Source organism: Aureobasidium namibiae, assembly GCF_000721765.1.
Source record: "Aureobasidium namibiae CBS 147.97 unplaced genomic scaffold scaffold_4, whole genome shotgun sequence".
In the NCBI taxonomy this organism is placed as follows: domain Eukaryota; kingdom Fungi; phylum Ascomycota; class Dothideomycetes; order Dothideales; family Saccotheciaceae; genus Aureobasidium; species Aureobasidium namibiae.
In genome coordinates, this window is record NW_013581205.1 from 721,505 (window position 1) to 740,044 (window position 18,540).

At 52.0% G+C, this 18,540-nt stretch overlaps 8 protein-coding genes across 8 annotated transcripts; 3 read left to right on the forward strand and 5 right to left on the reverse strand.

Annotated features, from left to right (window-relative positions):
- Positions 1-2,563: 2,563 nt before the first annotated feature.
- M436DRAFT_40875 (uncharacterized protein) lies at positions 2,564-5,268 on the forward strand (the record flags this gene model as incomplete). The annotated part of the gene is made up of 2 exons (XM_013573970.1): positions 2,564-2,965; positions 3,019-5,268. The coding sequence occupies 2 exons, from the start codon at positions 2,564-2,566 to the stop codon at positions 5,266-5,268; spliced, it is 2,652 nt and encodes an 883-aa protein (XP_013429424.1).
- A 1,712-nt stretch (positions 5,269-6,980) lies between these two features.
- On the reverse strand, positions 6,981-8,272 carry M436DRAFT_41755 (uncharacterized protein; the record flags this gene model as incomplete). The annotated part of the gene is made up of 5 exons (XM_013574127.1): positions 6,981-7,298; positions 7,352-7,629; positions 7,698-7,927; positions 7,979-7,999; positions 8,055-8,272. The coding sequence occupies 5 exons, from the start codon at positions 8,270-8,272 to the stop codon at positions 6,981-6,983; spliced, it is 1,065 nt and encodes a 354-aa protein (XP_013429581.1).
- A 596-nt stretch (positions 8,273-8,868) lies between these two features.
- On the reverse strand, positions 8,869-10,643 carry M436DRAFT_41199 (uncharacterized protein; the record flags this gene model as incomplete). Its single annotated transcript, XM_013574028.1, has 2 exons — positions 8,869-10,137; positions 10,191-10,643. The coding sequence occupies 2 exons, from the start codon at positions 10,641-10,643 to the stop codon at positions 8,869-8,871; spliced, it is 1,722 nt and encodes a 573-aa protein (XP_013429482.1).
- A 1,262-nt stretch (positions 10,644-11,905) lies between these two features.
- On the reverse strand, positions 11,906-12,219 carry M436DRAFT_21109 (uncharacterized protein; the record flags this gene model as incomplete). The annotated part of the gene is made up of 2 exons (XM_013573930.1): positions 11,906-12,102; positions 12,165-12,219. Coding segments are annotated over 2 exons (252 nt in total), but the record flags the coding sequence as incomplete, so codon positions are not given.
- An 864-nt stretch (positions 12,220-13,083) lies between these two features.
- M436DRAFT_41901 (uncharacterized protein) lies at positions 13,084-15,210 on the forward strand (the record flags this gene model as incomplete). The annotated part of the gene is made up of 1 exon (XM_013574155.1): positions 13,084-15,210. One exon carries the CDS (start codon positions 13,084-13,086, stop codon positions 15,208-15,210), a length of 2,127 nt encoding a protein of 708 aa, XP_013429609.1.
- Positions 15,211-15,499: 289 nt separating this feature from the next.
- M436DRAFT_41206 (uncharacterized protein) lies at positions 15,500-16,381 on the reverse strand (the record flags this gene model as incomplete). The annotated part of the gene is made up of 3 exons (XM_013574032.1): positions 15,500-15,654; positions 15,685-15,973; positions 16,034-16,381. 3 exons carry the CDS (start codon positions 16,379-16,381, stop codon positions 15,500-15,502), a joined length of 792 nt encoding a protein of 263 aa, XP_013429486.1.
- Positions 16,382-16,668: 287 nt separating this feature from the next.
- On the reverse strand, positions 16,669-17,708 carry M436DRAFT_40874 (alkaline ceramidase; the record flags this gene model as incomplete). Its single annotated transcript, XM_013573969.1, has 3 exons — positions 16,669-17,330; positions 17,379-17,565; positions 17,619-17,708. The coding sequence occupies 3 exons, from the start codon at positions 17,706-17,708 to the stop codon at positions 16,669-16,671; spliced, it is 939 nt and encodes a 312-aa protein (XP_013429423.1).
- A 322-nt stretch (positions 17,709-18,030) lies between these two features.
- Positions 18,031-18,506, forward strand: M436DRAFT_61877 (Prefoldin; the record flags this gene model as incomplete). The annotated part of the gene is made up of 3 exons (XM_013574240.1): positions 18,031-18,060; positions 18,117-18,283; positions 18,341-18,506. The coding sequence occupies 3 exons, from the start codon at positions 18,031-18,033 to the stop codon at positions 18,504-18,506; spliced, it is 363 nt and encodes a 120-aa protein (XP_013429694.1).
- Positions 18,507-18,540: the final 34 nt, after the last annotated feature.

Here is an 18,540-nt window from a genome sequence, read left to right on the forward strand (position 1 = left end):
GGCGTGCACGATATCATGGGCCGCGATACTGCTGGTGATAGCAACGTCTTCTCTAAAACATCCTCTTGCTACACGAAACGTGACAAGAGGGCTGGGTAAACCGTTTTTTTCGTGAAGAAGAAGGCAGGATCTCGGTCAAAAACGGGGGGCCCGTCAAAACCGTCCGGCAGTCTACAAAGTCCAAGGGCATCAGGGTGAGAGGTGAGACCCGTGACGTTGGGATGATGGGATAACTGCTAGTCTCACAGCAATGTCTCAACTCATTACAGTTCAGGTGTGGTCTCAATTTTCCACTGCGAGCTGCGAAGAGCTTCTCGCGTTCAGACTTCACGCCACACGCGCAGGCAAGCTAACTTTGTCTATGATGGTGAACTGCAAAGCTTCGTCCGGCAAGCCACCCATCCTCGCACGACGAATGTCAGGGTTCAGGGCAGATTAGAGCTGAACGAATCCTACCCCTAGAACGCACATTCAGCTACAGGTGCTCTGTTGATTACGCTAAGGCGCATTTTGAGCAGAGGGCTGTGCTCACGGCCAGCCATCAGCCTCGTACGAAGATAACGGCGTGATAGTCGTTGCGTTGTGGGATGATCTGCGCTGCGTGCGTTCAGCTCATGGCCCAGAGTCTGGAGACGTGATGCGACATCTGTAATCATTGCAAAGTCCTTGGGGGATCTGCTGCGGATACTTGCACTATGGAAGCATTGACCCGAGGTGGCATTCTGTTCCGCGTTCATCGAATTGATATTGAAAGTGTATGCAAGGTGGAGTACTGGGGTGTCAAAGTACCTCAACCATGCTATATCTATCCATGCACGATTTTCATTGAGAAGAAGATATTTTCTCAGCGAGAGCAGAAATCAAGGATGGACTGCAGGATGGAAGCACTTGGCACATGTAAAAAAGCTAACCGAGCGGATCCGCCGCGGGTGAGCCGCGAGACCAAACTTACAGAGGCGGCAAGTGGTATGGGCCTTGCAACCTTTTCCACTATCTCGGATCGAAGTATATTGGATAGGTGCGATAGCAGTCAACAGCTGTGGAGCAGCCGAAGGGACAGATCTGGGAGTCCTTACGCACAGCGAATCGATTGCAAATAAATGAAAGCTGAAGATCCAAGACGCAATTTCCAGCAAGATTTGCGCTGAAGCTTTGCTCAGATTGAGCGTCACGGAGCGGCACACCGAGTGTTTGAACCGGAGGATGGGAGCGGCACAAGAAGCTATATCAGCAGCTAACAAGAATGAGCCTGCGAATATCGAGATCCAAGTTAAAGTTGTATGCACGTTGAAGGGGTTGTCGGCCGAATGCTTGCATGCTTGAAGAAAGCAGCGAACAGGTGAGTTGAGGTTGAGGTCACAGCCGAACCTTAGTCAAGGCCTTGGCGGCTGGATATAGCAACGGCCGGCCTCATGCATTAGTGCTCGTGCTTCCCGCCTGCCATCTCCAAGTCTCTTTCAAAGTTTCTTACGGCCCTTGACGGTTGAGATTTCCGTTAGTTGCAAAAAGCCAAAAACAGATCAGAGACATTTTTGCGCTTCCAGAAGAATGAAGGCCAGCGCATCTTCGGTGCCAAGTGATGAACACCATGTCTCGCATTTACACGCCCAACTCCGAGGGGTTCTGGATTGCGTGAACAAGCTGAACAAGGATGGCGATGGCGACGGAGGATAACGAGTAAGCGAATCCTGCTGCTGCAAGGCACTCGTACCTGGCTACCGAGTACGTACTAGTACGTAGCAATGAGGCCTAAGTGTACCTTGCAGCGCGACAGAACTCTGCCAAAAACGACTACGTCGGCTTCTAAGAAAAGGACTTTTTGCATGCGACATGGGTACTTGTGATGCGATCGTACAAGCATTCGTCCGCGGTCATCAACAGGAACATGGATGACGATAGCATAGCAATAATGCTTCACCCACGATCTTATACGTACTTGCAGACCATTGCCCACTACGGCGACAGAGTATCGGCGCGCCTGCCCGTTTTGGCCATCGACTCGAGTTAGTGCTCGCTACGCTCAGACCTAGGCACGGCTGCTCCAGCACGAGGGCGATCATCGTCCGGACACTGTCTCAGTTGCCGTTTCTTGACTCGGCGCCGTTCGATAAGCGCGATGCCAACTCATATCCGCATTCAGCCCAAGTGCCTTCACCTTGGAACTAACCGAAGCCACAGCGTGGTCGTTGAGTGCTCGATTCCAGACCCGCAAACCTGTCTCCCACGGTCCACGGCGTGTCCGCCAGTGTCTTCGGTGTCAGAATAGCATTTGGACCGAATACAGTAGTGCACTACCGTTTCCGTCAGCGTTCAACGCCTTTCAGCTTTATCATGTATCCAGTCTCCCGGTCGAGGTCTGTTCGTGCCTTTCATATACACCAGCTTTTCCTCCTAGCTCTTCCCTTCTCTTCCTCATTCCCTCTTTAATACACAATCACTACTCGACATCTCTACTAAGAGTATCCTGCACTACGATCAACGATCCCTCCTTCCCGGATCTGCACTCTAGTATATCGCCTGACACTCGTTTCCACTCACGGTCTATCGTAGACCATAACCCATCATGGGTCTCAAGAACTACTTCAAGGCTGGCAAGAAGGATGAAGAGAAGAAGTCCGATGCCCCTGCCAATGAGATGAGTGAGATCTCAGAGAAGCCTCTCGCCCCTCCTGCACCAGCATTCGCCAGCCAAACACACTCTGGCCTGTCAACCCCCAGAAATGGCCTCCTCTCTTCCGGTGCATCCATTGCACCTTCAACGAGATCAGGATTCATGGATGACATTAAGCATGAGGTCATGGTCAACTACCTTTTCCAACAACAATGTGCCAGACTGTGGGTTGGCGATGGTAGTGGTGAGGTCGAGGGTGTTCTCCTCAGAAAGTTCAAGGGCAGCTACCTGGCTTGCCCTCCTTCTCTCAGCACATCTACCTTCGCCATGGCCTGTGCAGCACTCAATGTGCCGGTAAGCAGACATCGTTTTCAGACCTATCAGATCACATCTAATCATTACTTTAGTGCGCCATGACCGTCAACTCCCGTATCATCAAGACTTTCCTCGCCTGGTCGCCGGATGCCGTCGATGTGCCGCTCATGAACGGTCTCAGAGTTCAGATTCTTCCCACCATGGAAGATCTCCCCAGAGCCCGCAAGCATCAGTTCGCTGCCTTCATTGCCTCTGAGGCACTCCTCGTCGTCTGGGATGACGATGCCAACAACCTCGTCAACCGTGCTAAGTTGATCGAGGGCGAGCTCATGGAGCTCGTCTGGAAGACTGGTGAGCCTGAAGAGGTCACCGACGAGCCTGTGGCCAAGAAGGGCCCTGGCGTCGTCGAGGAGGAGATCGATGCTGAGAGTGGTGAGGTTCTTCCCGAGAACCGCCCAACACATCTCATGAACACCGTCCTCGTCTCCATCACCCTCATCATCATTATCGCTCTTCTCGGAGCTGGTTACCGACAACTCGCCATCGAAGTCAAGGTCGACGGCAGCTACACTCGTATCGCCTTCGTCGCCCTCTCCCCCGTCCAAATCTTCTTTACCCTCTTCTTCGCACAGGTCATCGTCGGTTGTATCGCTCAGATGATCGGTCCCGTCCGCCAAATGACCATGAACTCTCGCTTCTACTCTGCTCTGCTTCCCCGTCGCATCCAGGGCCGCAACCTTCCTCACGTCACTATCCAGTGTCCCGTCTACAAGGAGGGTCTCGCATCCGTCATTGCCCCTACCGTCAAGTCCATTAAGCAGGCCATCTCCACCTACGAGCTTCAGGGTGGTTCCGCCAACATCTTCATCAACGATGACGGCCTTCAGCTCCTCGACGAGGAGGAGCGTGAGGCCAGAATCGAGTTCTACGCCGACAACAGCATTGGTTGGACTGCCCGTCCCAAGCACGGCTCCGAAGGTTTCGTTCGTCGCGGAAAGTTCAAGAAGGCTTCCAACATGAACTTCGGTCTCATGGTTTCCTGCAATGTCGAGGAGAAGCTTCTCCAGATCAACCGTGGCAACGACTGGACTCAAGCTGACGAGGCTCAGGCTTACGAGCGCTGCCTCAGCGAGGTTCTCGAGGAGCACGGTCGCGCCTGGGCTGATGGTAACATTCGTATCGGTGACTACATCCTGCTCATCGACTCCGACACTCGTGTCCCTGCCGACTGTCTTCTCGATGCTGCCTCCGAGATGGAGCAGGGTCCCGAAGTCGGTATCATGCAGTTCAGCTCCGGTGTCATGCAAGTCGTCCACACCTACTTTGAGAACGGTATCACCTTCTTCACCAACCTCATCTACACTGCCATCCGTTACACCGTCTCCAACGGTGATGTCGCCCCCTTCGTCGGTCACAACGCCATCCTCCGCTGGGCTGCCATCCAACAGGTCTCTTACTTCGACGAGGATGGTTACGAGAAGTTCTGGTCCGAGTCTCACGTGTCTGAGGACTTCGATATGTCTCTTCGTCTCCAATGTAACGGCTACATCATCCGTATGGGTGCCTGGGCTGGCGAAGGCTTCAAGGAGGGTGTGTCGCTTACTGTCTACGACGAGCTGGCCCGTTGGGAGAAATATGCTTACGGTTGCAACGAGCTTCTCTTCAACCCCATGCGCATGTGGTTCTACAAGGGTCCCTTCACCCCTCTCTTCCGCCAGTTCCTGTTCTCCAACATTCGTATGACCTCCAAGATCACCATCGTCTCGTACATCGGTACCTACTACGCCATCGGTGCCGCCTGGATTCTCACCACTGTCAACTACTTCGTTATGGGTTGGTTCAACGGTTACCTCGACAAGTACTACCTCGACTCATGGAAGGTCTGGTTCTCGCTCGTCATTGTCTTCAACGGTCTCGGTAACATTTCGCTCGCCATCATGCGTTACCGTATCGGCGACAGATCCTTCTTCGGTGCCCTCTTCGAGAACTTCAAGTGGATTCTCATGCTCGCCATCTTCCTTGGTGGTCTCTCCCTTCACGTCTCCCAAGCTCTTCTCGCTCACATGTTCGAGATCGACATGACCTGGGGTGCCACCGGAAAGGAAGCCGAGTTCTCCAACTTCTTCATCGAGGTGCCCAAGGTTCTCAAGAGCTTCAAGTACTCGCTCTCCTTCTGTGTGGTTTCGGTTGTTGGTATGATCATTCTTGCCACCGCCGACTTCATCCCTTACGACTGGATGATCACCGATTTCGTTGCCATCTTGCCCATGGCCACTGTCGTTGCATCGCATTTCCTGTTGCCCATTGCCCTCAACCCCGCTCTCATGACCTTCTCATGGTAGAGTGGTGGCTTTCCTTCTCTCATTTCCTTCTGTCTACATAACGCTGTCACTTTTGAGATATCACTGATGCTTATTTGTTCGGTTGTGGTACATAAAAGGGTTTTGTGACCACTAAAGCGGGCGTCCATTTTTCTTTCTTTCTTTACTATTTTCCTTTCATAATCTTGCTCTTCACCCAGCTTTTTATAGACTATATTTCCAGATACCACAAAACCTCTTTGGTTCAAGAATCAATTTTTCTTCAAACAATCTTCATACCTTCTTCTCTTCCTTTCTGTGATTGGTTCTTCTTTTCTATCCATCACTTTCTGTGGTAGATCAAAGTCAACCAACTACGACCCTGACCTCGAACCTCCAGAAACAACTCGAAACTCTCTTTTCTATATCCAGCATCACTACTCCATCATATTCTTGAAACACAGTCCAGACCACTTACTATCAAAAATAAGCAATATATATATTTTCCTTCTTCTTCCAAAACTACGGACCTTCTCACATGTCTTGTGGTGTCGTCCAGAAAAAGAAGAAACAAATCTATCGTTTCAAGCTGAAGCACAAGTTCTATTTTTCCTCCTCCTCTCCTGACTCTTCTCACCCGTCACAAAGAAACGCTACCACCACCACTGCTATTCCTGTCCAGCTTTCCACATCTTCAAAAGTGGGATGTTGTCAAGCTCCACATGTGTACACCCTACGAAACCAGCCATGGTGGTCGCACGGGTGATTGCCATCTTCCAGTCGTCCCACCTCCGCCGCACGGGCGAGATCACGCTTTCGTCTCTGTGGAAATTATCACAGCTTGCTTGCTTGCTCGCTGCTCCTCGCGACGACCGCAAGACGCGAAATCTTCTTTTTTATTGTCTCCTTTCAAACTCAAATACTTCTTTCTGATATCTAGCAATAGTTAATTATACGCTCGTGCCATGAGTAAGTTTGTAAAGTCCATGCAGGGTAGTTTGTGTGGCGCTGCTTTTCAGCCCTTCAGCCATTCTGCGAGGCACCGCTCCGTGTCCGCTGCCGCGCTTCGTCGCGTCCCGAACGCACTTCTACAAGTCTATGCTCCACCCAGCTGAAAGAAAGAAAGAAAGAGAGGAAGAAGAACCGAGTCGACCCATAACCCCCTTTTCACACCTTGTCGTCGACTTCGAGACGTCGCCTTCCCCGAGCGCTCAATGACCTTCTTCTTGACCTAGAACGAGGCTTGCTGTTGTTGCGCTTGGGGTGATTCTGGCGAGCTGCATGTTGGCGAGGCAAGCTTGGGTCCCGAATGGCAATGACTCGAGGTACGTCTGCGCTCTATTTCTCGAATGTCAGCAAGTCTGTTGGAGTCAAAGAGTAGGGCATCGCTTACGGCGGGCAGTTCTTCGCTAAGCATAGTAAAGCTGCTTTTTGGTAACTTGACATTGTTGTTGTCAACCGGATACCACAACTTCTGAAAGCGGCGAATAGCCCAAGGAAAGAAAATGGTGAAGAAGAGACTGATGATCAATAGCGGGATTGAGATGTATAGACACAGGATTGCTGGTGCTGTCAAAGTGCTGATCCCAAAGATGCTCTATGGCTTGTCAGATGGGTTGATGCATGGAAAAACAAATGGCTCGTAAGTGATACTCACAGTGAGATACGTGATCGGAAGGTATAGTGCCGCGAGGATACTCAAGAAGCGCGAGTAGTCGGATTGATTAGCATTCTCAATGTTGAACTCCTACAACTCATGTAAGCCTTTGTTCTTGAGTATCAACATGAAGCCTACTGACGAGCTCAATCAGGTTGAGGAAGCGTTCCTTGAGAGTGTCCATGTAGTAAGAGTATTGGTCCAGGTCTTCGACAGCATCGCCTATCTCATCCCATACTGGATCAATGGCATCGTCTGCAGATTTGTGCATCGTATCCTTCAGCTTGAGCAACTTCTTGAAAGATCTCGTATGGAAGCGCATGTATTCGGACAATTCGAAGATTCTGTCAATCTGCTTGTGTGCCAGTCGTGTACGAACTTTAACAGGATACTTTCGACCACGACTGTTGAGCTCCTGTACATAGAAGGTCAGTTAGTCGGCTTAAATGCAGTCATTTGAACACATACAGCTTCCTCAAGCTCTCTCTCGATCTCTCTGATGATATTCTGCCAATCACTGAGAAGCCAGTACAGCCGCAGAAAGGTCCAGCAGACAGATTCCTCGTCCCTGCGTGGCATGTCGTATTCCTCGTCTTCATAAAAGTACGGAAAGAAGAGGTCATGCACGACGTTCTCTGCGAGAAGCTTGGATTGTGTGAAGACAAGAGTAACAGGGACCTCTCGATCGAAGCGACAGGCGCCACGTCCGCAACACCAGGCAGCAATTCGAAAGCGATAATCGTCGACTGTGTGGGAACAACAAGGTTTATGTCAGTTTTTCTGTTGCCGACTCATCTCGCGCAAGATGACTTACTCTCATCAGCGCCTTGCGGTCGGCCTCCTGGACGTTCCTTGCCAAAAGTCCACCAGTATACATCCGGTACGTTCATTTGATCCACGAGGAAGGACCATGGTATCTGAGTCGACCGCTTGTTGCTTCTTTCCGGGAACTTGACGGTATCATCGAATTGCAATGCTCTGTTGAGGTCGGTGAGTTCATCGTAACGATCGTCGATACAGGTCGCAATGACTTGTTCCAGCCAGCTGAGGTACACCATTTAGTTTCAAACCATGAGGGATGGCAGTTCTACCTACGGTTGGTAGCCATTGAACGAACTGAAGCGCACCGGTCAGTTTCGAGCAATGTGACATGGCAACTAACTTGACCTACATCAGCAATGGGTCTCGTGGGTTCATTCGTAGAGTTTCCTGGACCAGAGCAGCAAATCTACTGCCATCTGCGCTGGTGACTTGGATCGAACTGTGATAGCCTGGCGAGCGTCTGTTGCCAATGTGAATTCTAATCGGCACGCCCTCTTGATACCATGATTTGTGCCTAGGAGAACGGCGTTTGCGATGATGTCGAGTGGCATGGGGCGAATCTCCCATGTTTGTTGAATAGCTCGATGGAGTGTATTTGGGTTGTTGAGTCAGATTCACATCTGAGCGTCTGGGATATGGGTTCATCGTGCCTTCCCTTGACCTCGATGCGCGCCAGTGACGGAAACAAATGCATCCATGGTTCCTTCCTCGATTCTTTAATGAAACACTTATAAAATGCGAAGACAGTCATGCACAGGCGCCCAGGCTGAACTATAGCTTGCCTGGTCAGATCGCGTGATGGATCCATCAGCCCCACGTGAACACCTGCATACGAAGGATGACCTTACAACATGCATCGCCAAATTTGCTCTTCTTGGTAGCCATCGTTAGTGTACAGTGACTTGTCAGATTCTCCATAGAATGCGTTTTCATACAGCGTATCCAGAAGGACCACAGCATTGCTACATAAATGCGCCGGAGAAGAGTAAAGAAACCGCCAGTAGAAGCGAAGCCAAACAAGAAGTATAATAATATGCGACTCAAACAGGTCGTGGGTATAGCGCTGAAAGGTAAAGAAGACATCAAGAAGAACAAAAAGGGGGGACATGAATGTGCTCTGGAGGGTATGCTTGTTAGTCGTAATAAACAGGGACAACTTCGTTCTACGGGCTGTTAGGCCGTTCGTCCATTGTGCCCATATCGGTCGAGTCGCCTTCAATGGTCCGACGCCAGTGTTGCGGTAGACACACACAGACCAGTGGAAAGGCCTTCACCGGACCGTATTCCTCGGGACTTGCTTCGCCACTGCTCATACCACTGTCGCGTGGCAGCTTGCCCTTGCTTGCCCAATCTTCTGCACGCATGCTGATACGCACACCTGTGGCCCAACCATCATCCCATATACCAACAACTTTGACCATATCGCCTCGTTCAAGCTCAAACTCGTCCGCAGCACGGGGTTGATAGGCCCACAAAGACGATACAATATCACCTGGATGTATGTCATCTTGTGAATAGTAGTCCTTGAAAAAGTCGAGTCGTTCCGATTCGGAAGTGCCTTCTGGCGAGGAGATACCATCCTGCGCAGGACTGTCGTAGGTGCCAAAGGCAAGAAGCGAACCGCTGGATAAAGAGCCGTTCCGCCTAGGGGGCGGACCTAGTCCACCCGTGCCTGAGTGTGGTGTCCTTTGGGCTTCTGGGCTAGAATCGGGTGCGACCGTCGGCGAGCGCGTATTGCGATCTGACCCGCTCGATACAGCTTCCAAAGCTGTCATGCGAGCAACACGGCCACCAGGGAGAGCTTCGATTCTGTCGTTTTGGCTCCTACTAGCGCCGTCGTGTCGGTATGCCATAGCCGGAGGTGGACCGCCTTGACGCGACCTCACAGGCTGATTAAAGACACTAGTTGCCGGACTGGCCTGTTTGCGACGACGGAGAAAGACACAGGCTAGAATCAAAAGCGCGAGGAGCACAAAAACACCAAGCAGAGACCCAATCACAATGCCCGCAATTGCACCGCCTGAAAGTCCTTTTCGTTTCCGACTGGTTGGAGAAGCTGTTGAAGAAGGAGATCTTGTAGCAGTTGAAGACGTAGCGGACGAAGTCGAGGTGAAAAGAGGCTGCATAGATGAGGTTGCGACTATGGGTAGAACGACGTTGTCGCAACGATTTGTGGTGTTGGAGAAGACACAGCAAGAGTCAGTGGCATTTGGCGAACTTGCAGCGCAGTAAGAGCAGAGATTGACCAGGTTGGAAGAGAAGCCACAATTGTCCGGTTCGTTAGTAACACCTGCAATACATGAGCCGGATAACGAATTTGCAGGTAGTGCACAGTTGGTGAAATCAGCACGAATTTGGCTGATAGCATTCGAGTTTGCATTGCCACAGATGTCGCTTGCAGTGATGGATTGCTCGCTCTCGGCATATTCGGCCTGCAATCAAGGTCAGCAACCATGGGTCAGGCTTCGTCATAGGAAGGTCATACACAAGTGTTGGCACACAGCGGTCGAGTGGCATCGCCGGTCAGGCCACAGGCGGAGATGGAGTTCTGTACAATGGCATTGCAGAGAACACTAGCGGTGTATCGGGCATAGTAGTTGGACGAGTTTGACGAGTCGAAGCTGGAGCAGCCTATCAAGTCGGAGAACCTTTGTTGGATGAAGCCATTTGATATGTATTGTTGAAGTTGTGTGTCGAAAGAAGAAGTGTCGGTAACATTGGCAAGGAATGGGAATAGTCCAGTAAGGGCGCTATTAGTTGAGATAGAGGCCGTGTTGAAAGCACGGCACTCGGACGAGTCTGTCAGAGGAATGCAACTCTGAGCCAGGGTGGTAGGAAGCGTCGCGGCCGTTAGAGCGAGAGCGTACAAGATTTTGAAACGTCCCGCTGCTCTCTTTTCTCTGGTCCGAATGTGTCTTGTCGTCGCTTCTTTTCCCATGCTGTTTCCGCGCAGCGCGCACTCGGTGCCGGTGTTGCTCCTGGATGTGCGCCGCGTAGGGACATTGTTGGACATTGTCTAGACGCTCGACTATTGCATAAAGAAGATGTATTCGAAGATGCCGTTGGAGAAATTGGGTCGTGTCAAACGAAAAGGATTCGAGTCTAGACCGAGGATAGTATTATCGTTGTAGAGTAATCGAGGCGATGGTGGTGAATGAGGCTAGGTCGAAGAAGAAAACGGATCAGGAGGCTGGCAACGAGCGACTGGATAAACAAGAGACAGCAGGAACCGGAACCAGGAGGACGAAATGATTGACGAGAGACAGCGGACGAGGCAAGCGCGCCTCTGCTAAGTTACTCCAAAACAGCAGTCGCGCTGCTGACACAAGACATCGGGTCGGTCAAGGAGATGTGCGACGCCTGACCCTCGGGTCGCCATGCTGCTTCCCGCCGGCATTTGAACCTGATCTCCTCCAATTTTCCACTTTCGGCTTTGGTCTCTGTATTTTTCCTGGTCCACTCTACGACTTTCGTGCGCACCACTGCTTGTCACTGCCGGAGTCGATGTCGAATCTGTTATGGTTGTAGTCAGCTGGAGTGTGTTGTATTAAGCTACCTCTGTGCCGACTAGACCATCTAGCCTGTGGTTGAGAAAGCGTAGTACTGACTCTCCCCTATGACTTGATCTACTCTGTTTCCCACGCATAACAGCCATGTGATTATGGACGCTGAACTCTGATTCAGACTGCCATCCATGATGCCTCACCGCCGACATGACTTGCATCGTGGCTCGTCCCATGAGGGTCCACGCGAGAGTGCAGATCACTTTGATGTCCGGATATGTTCGACTGCAAAAGTCATTCGATTCGCGCTCAGACTTCTGTTCGCTCACTTGGCACGTCGAGTCGATACTTGAAGCCTTTCAGTGTTTCTGTCGGACATGGTATCGGGAAGTATACGAAGCCTCATACTACGTCACACGGAGCCACGTTTCGTCCATCTCGTAGAGCACAGCATGCAGAGAAACTCTCATTGATCAACAAACATACAAATATGAATAATCGACTGCTTCTAGCCTAAACCGAACCCATGCCGTCTGTCCGTCTGTCTTAGGTGTGTCCATGCAGCGTTCATGTACTGTCTGTTCTCATCAGACTCAATTCTTGGTGGTCGTTAAGGTAATCATGAGTGAGCAGGCTTGGGGGCGGTGGTGCTGTCGACCTGGTAGGCGGCAGCGGAGCGCTGCTGGGCACCGGCGCCTGCAGCCTGAGGACCAGCGGCAATCTCGGCAGCGATCTGGTCTTCGGTCTTCTTGTTGCCGTGCGAGATGAGACGATTGAGGAAGGAGCCGGGTCTGCCCTGGGGGTACTTGGAGTCTTCGGCCTCAGCCTCTTCGAGCTGCTTGTGGAGGTGACCAGTAGTCTCCTCGTCGAACTCCTCGTGCTCGTCGAAGTTGGCTGTCGCAAGTGGGGTTAGCGGGGCCGAAACGGTATATGACGGGCACGAGGATGCAACTCACTCTCCTTGTCGTGCATGCTGAGAGCTCTCTTGATCTTCTGTCTGACGGCCTGCATCTTGACGATTGGTGGTACTGTAGATCTCTAAAGCTGGAACGAGGGGATTGTCAGCGGACGGCGCAGACGGGATGGCACGGGAAGGCTTATGTACCTGTGGTGGTGTAGTGGAGGTTGGTATGGGAATCTCTCAATGCAGATAGGCTCGCTGGGGGAAGATGTGGGATGTAGGATGTAGGATGGAGGAAAGAGGAAGTGAGGTTGCTTGAGCGTCAAAGGCAGAACAAAGATAGACGTGACCCAGGGCAGGCAAGTGCCCGCCCTCATCCAATGCCCAATGCCCAGCGCCCGCCATCACCCGTCGTCATTACCCCACATGAGAGCCGATGGCGCTGCTGATGGACCGTGATGGTCCAAAGTCGGAAACGCTTCTACAATATTCCCGCAAAAGGCTGGTGGGTCTGGACCGTGGCTCCCTCAGCACGACTTACGTGTCCCTGGGTTTGAAGATATGCTTTCAGCAGCACTTGGTGCCGCGCAGTTCGAGATGCCCGCCACAGTCCATGGCTCCAGGCTGCCCACTTCCAAAGAGCCACCCACCACTTCCCCAGATCGCTGTCCAAACCGAGGTTCATTTGTAGGATCGCGCGGCGCGGCCCGTGCGAGAGACTGCTCCATCCTGTTTCCTGGGCGCGCGTTGCATGTTGATTTTCCTTCTAGAAAAAGTAAATAATATCCAACTCTGTCCGAGCACCAGCATGTTTGCGACGCTGCGTCGACGATCATCCTGAACCTGAAACCAGAGCTCATGTGTCGTCTTGAGTTGTTGGGTCTGCTGATTCTTTCGCTTCACGCTCGCAAGGCCAAAGCTGGTCGTGACGCGACAGACGACAACCATCTCGCTGCTCGAACTGTGCACCTGCAATGCTCCACGAGGTCCTCCTCGCCCTCAGCGGGCATCCCTCGCCCTTGTTCCCCGCGACTGCACCGCCAGGGAGATTGTCTGACGCCTTTGTAGACAAAGACTTCCCGCTGTTGTCATCATCGGAAGCGGCTTTATTGGCGACGGTTGGCAAGCTCGCCAGTCTGCATCGCCAAATTCGAGACCACGCAACCCGCATTGTTTCGCAACATCATTCGACCATCTGTCGTGCTGTAGCTGCTTCGTTGTTGCAAACCCATCTCGCACGCTTCCGTAAGAAGATTCTTGATGTCGAGAGCCAGATCTTGACCAAGGATACTGCCATAGTGGGTGCATACAACATTGTGCCTCTCTCTGCAGTTGTCGGCGAGTTTGATGAGTGGAGTCGTCGCATGGACTGGTACTGGACTCTTGCATGCTTCATCCAGCCACTAGACACGTCTGCCCAATCTAACCAAGCAACCGGAGCTGGTATTATTGACCGTCTGCGGTCAGAGCTGCAAACCGGTTTTCCTGACATCGAAACTGCAGCAACAGAGTTGAGTTGCATCGCTGACAAGGCCTGGCTGAAACAGGTGTCGGTGTGGCTGCTGTACGGCTTGCTTCCTAGCCATGGCGCAGAAGACTTCTTTGTCTCTGTGCAGGAATCTGCTGAAGGCCCGCCATCATATGTTTTAAGACGCGAACTGCTGCCCAAATTTGTTTCGCAACAGACTGGCAGCTCTTTGCTGTTCATCGGAAAGTCATTACACCAGGTCAAGCAGCATGCACAAGGATCATCGGCGTCGCGGATCGTTCGTGGTAACGAAGATGCTGCACTGCTGGATGCACATCTTCAGTCTCTTTCGTCACTATCATTCCCCCTAATCCCCGCTTCGTTCTCTACCACAATATCCTCAATACGCTCATCTCTATCACAAAAAGTTCTTCAACGCCTACTCCCACCCGACGAGATCAAGCTCGTGCTGAGCACCCTTCGTCAAATCATGCTTCTTGACAGGGGCGAATTTGCTGTCTTCTTAATATCTGAGGCGGCAGAAAGGCTAGACGCAAGACAAGTTGAGCAGGGTCGATACCTGCAGGAGCCCTCTGGAAGGGATCTCCGTGGCGTGATGATGAAAGAGGGTGAAGTCAACGAGTCACTTTCACGCACATGGAAGTCACTGACCTCGCTACAAACCGAGGATCTCGAAGACGTCGTACTCGAGTTTGCTCGCGAGAACATGCGCCTGGAGATCGATACACGGCGAGCTGGAGCACGACCTTCAACCTCAGATGGAACAGCATTGGATATGGCCAGCCTGTCCAGCACCTCGTTCAATGATCTCCTGTTCCCTGTCCCAACCCTACTCACGATGCAAATCTGCTCACCACTGGACCTCTTCGTCTCCCGAGCCGACATGGATCGCTACTCGGCACTCAACGCATATCTGTTGAGTCTCCGGCGAGCACATATGCGATTGTCAAGTCTATGGCGAGAATCAGGCTCGCGCCGTGCAGCTGCGAATCCCGCTCGCTTGAGTGCTGAAGCGAAACAGATCGCGCAAGCTCGCAGCGCCTCGCAACGCAAAGTCTGGGCCACATGCAGTGCAGCTGTCTTCTTGTTATCAGAAACCACAGCATACTTTGAGGGCGAGCTAATCTCAAGCTCATGGGACACCTTCTACTCGTGGGCCACTGCTCAGCATCACGACCCAGAGACGCTAGCAAGAGCCCACCAATCATTCCTCGCAGCGCTCTCCTACGTTATGTTGCTCACCGACGCGGCATACACTCGATCCCTGCGCGACTTGCTCGCCCACGTCGATGCTCTAGTCGCGCTGTTCGGCCGCCTTCAACGCCTTCAACAAACAACCAGTCTTGGTGTTGGTGGCACAGATTTCCTCGATGACGAAGAGACAGAGGTATCGCGCGAACTCGATCGCTCTCGCAAACGTGTGGATGCCGCTCTCAAGGATATTGTCGCCAGGTTGCGTCAGCTGGATCACGAGCGTCTGGGTGCAGCTAGGTATCTCCAAATTGACACTCAAGACACGGACTTTGAGGTGTGGCGCGGTGGAGGCGTGGACAGACTGCTGATGAAACTGGATTTTGGCAGGATGACTGGTGGTGATGAGTATATTGTGTAGGCTGCTGGTGAACGCCTTTCTTTGCAAGGGTAGATTCATATCCTATAGCCATGAATTTCTAATGAGGAAGAAAGTAACATTCTTCCAGACTTGTAGACTCTTCAATGCTTCTGAAGTGTTCATGTGAATCAGGTCATTTTGACCCCTTTAGGTCATGCTTTGGTGGTCGTTATTGGCTAGAGTGAGAGTGGAGACCATTGACCATATGCGTAGAGGGTATATATCGTCATCAAGCACAACCCTTCTTCTACCTCTATGCAAAACATTCTCTCAACCTCTCTTGACCATCTTACCAAATACCCAACCACTTCTTAATCGGCTTCCTCCTGCCTTCAAAATCGGTATACATCTCCTCAGCACCCTCCTTGTCGACCGCCGCAGCCGCCAAAGCCTCACTCTCCTTTCCCACGGCCATCTCATTCCCCACAGCCGCCAGAGCCTCACCTTCCTTGCTCTGAGCCTTTTCTCCTCCACTCTTGTCATCCCTAGCACTCCACCCACCAAACACACCCTCGGCCTCATTCAAGCCATGCGCTTTCCTGAACTCTGCCCTCTTTCTCACATCGTCGACTTTGTTTTTGCGGTATTCGGCTGTTTGGATGGAGATGTATTGAGAATGCAGATTGTAGACTTGAGCGTAGCGAGAGAGGAAGGCGATGGGATGGGAGAAGAACATGTTGTTGGGTGGTAGTTGATCGAGGTAGGGTGTGTTTGCCAGAAAGTTGTTTAGCCAGGTGAAGAAGGCGAGGGAGATGAGGATGGACTAGCAGAAATTAGTTGGTGGTGGAGTTGAGGGGGGGAGCAGAGCTAGAGGGATAGGTACCATGGTGATCCACACATGGATGGTGCGGTTTGTGAGGAACCAGTGGAAAAAGGTTCCTTCGGGTGGCATCATGTGTGGGTATTGCTTCGTCTTTTGCTGTGCCTTTTCCTTGGCGCTCAAAGGTACTGAGAAGGCGGGTTGTCTGTTACGGCGGGGTAGGCGAGCAGGGTGTGATGGTGGGTTGAAGCGTGTGGGCTTCTCGAGTAGTCGGCCCTTGGGCACTGGTTTGGAGCTGCTGCTGGCAGGGCGGGAGAGTGTGAGTTGGCGGAGGAGAAGCGAGGTCTGCGGTGCACGCATAGTGCGCAGTGTGAGCTGTCGCGATAGCTGGAGCGCTGACATTGTCGACATGGTATGCGAGGCTGCAGTGCAAGATGGACATGTCGATGGCGGTGGAAAATCATCATGATCCGGGCCTCGGCAAAAACTTCCCCACCGGATGCGGCCAAACCATGCCACCTCCGAGCGCCGACGACTGCCATCATCGTGCATCATGCTACATATCCAGACCCTTGAATTTTTTGATATGGTTTACATTCGCTTATCAGATCTTGACCTGCAACCACTCAACGCATCCTTGCGAAATGCTTTCATTTCTTTTCTATATCGTACAAGTCTGCGGTGTGAGCACAACGCTTCTAGTCCTGCTTCTTCTCACTCTTGTCAACCTTCACGACCGAAGGGAGCGAGGTCAACAAGCTCGGCCAGACCAGCGTGAACTCGTCTTGACGCCCGTTCAAGCAATGCCGAAGCCACACTCCCCACACAATGTAGAAGTATGCTCCAGTTCCAGTCATGAGATGCCACCATCCATGTCCTTCGAGGAAGATACCCCAAGGCAGTCCAACCTCGTGGCGCCACTTACGTAGCTTAGAGCAGTAAACATTGTCCAGTGTCCAGATGCCAAACCCACCCAGGAAGACGCTCAATCCACATGCGACCATGAGCCACATGGTTTTGATGATCTTGCGATCCCTGTCATCCCGACGTCGTTGTTCTTGCTCGCTGATTCCGTTCTGGAGACGCGCAGCTTCTCTGGCCTTTGGCTTAGGGCGGATGTCGCGTTCCATAACATACATGGATCGGAACAAGACGGTAGCAGTCAGGAGCGCATACATATTCTGGTGGAAGACCGGGTCTCCAAGGTAGTGGTAGTAGCCTGTGATAAAGACCGACAACGACACCAAGAAGAGAGCGAGGAAGATGCGAAAGGTGCGTGTCTGCTTGTGTGCAAAGGTCGCGTAGAACATAAGGCAGGTCGTGTAGATCATTGAGAGTTCGTCAACGAGTTGCATTGGGTCTGCATTATGTTAGTGGAGTTCTGACGCAGGCAGTCTCGGGTACTGACATTTCAAGGTCGTGTGGAAGAGGAAACTGCCAGTTCCGACGACCAGGTAGCCGATGAAGGTGATGAGGAAGATGTGATCATGCCCATTCTGCATACAGTTGGTGATACCACGGAAGGCCAGCCAGACGAAGAGAAGGTTGGTCAAGGTGTTGACGATCTCAGCCGAGTAGACGGTGGCATAGTAGTCCTGGTCCTTGTCAGACTCGAGGGTCGAGTTTTTCAAGGAAGTGTATGACGAACCTCCTCACACCAGTTCAGTGTAGAGGTTACGGGACTCCAGTAGCCCTCTCTCGAGGGAGGGTACGGTATTGAGGGTAACAAGGATGCCATCAAGATGGTGTGGAAGCTGCGGAAGCTTCGGGATTCGGTGCAGCGACTGTAATCAGAGTTGATGGGTTGAGCAGGGCCAGAAACGACAGAAACCGCGAAAAACCGAACCGAGAGACGCGCAAAAGAAGGAAGCAGAGGAGACAGCAGGCACAAACAAGGAAGCAGACTGACTTTGTTCAGACGAACACGCTCATCGACGAAAGAGTGCCAAGACGCGTGTCATCAAGCCGCAAGCCGGCAATCACATGCTGAATGAACTCCTGCCAATCCATCCACCAAATCTTGCTCTCGTACAACAACAGACAGCAAACACTCGCCCGCCATGTCCATGTCTCCGGCAGATATGCAGAAGGTCAGTCCATCTGCCTGTCACAACCCAATAACAACACACGCTGACTCTGTGTCCAGCTCCTGCAAGAAATCGAGCAAAAGGCCCAGTTCTGCCAGCAACAGATGGTCATTGTCAAGCAGCAAATCAATAGCAAGAACCGCGAAAACCGCATGCTTCAGCTCACTGCCGCCGAACTTGACGGCCTGCCATCTGACGCCAACGTCTACGAGGGTGTCGGCAAGATGTGAGCAACCACAACTGATCAGTCTTGAGAGCAACGTTTCTGACATGCCCATTCTAGGTTCGTCGCCAGCCCCACGACCGACGTCAAGGTCCGCCTGACAAAGGATCAAGAAACCATCAAGAAGGATATGGAAGGCCTAGACAAGAAGATGCACTACCTCGAGACAACCTTCAACAACAGCAAGACTCACTTGGATGCCATCTTCAAGAACGGTGGCAGATGAATATCGCATCAAATACACTACTCGCCAAAGACAC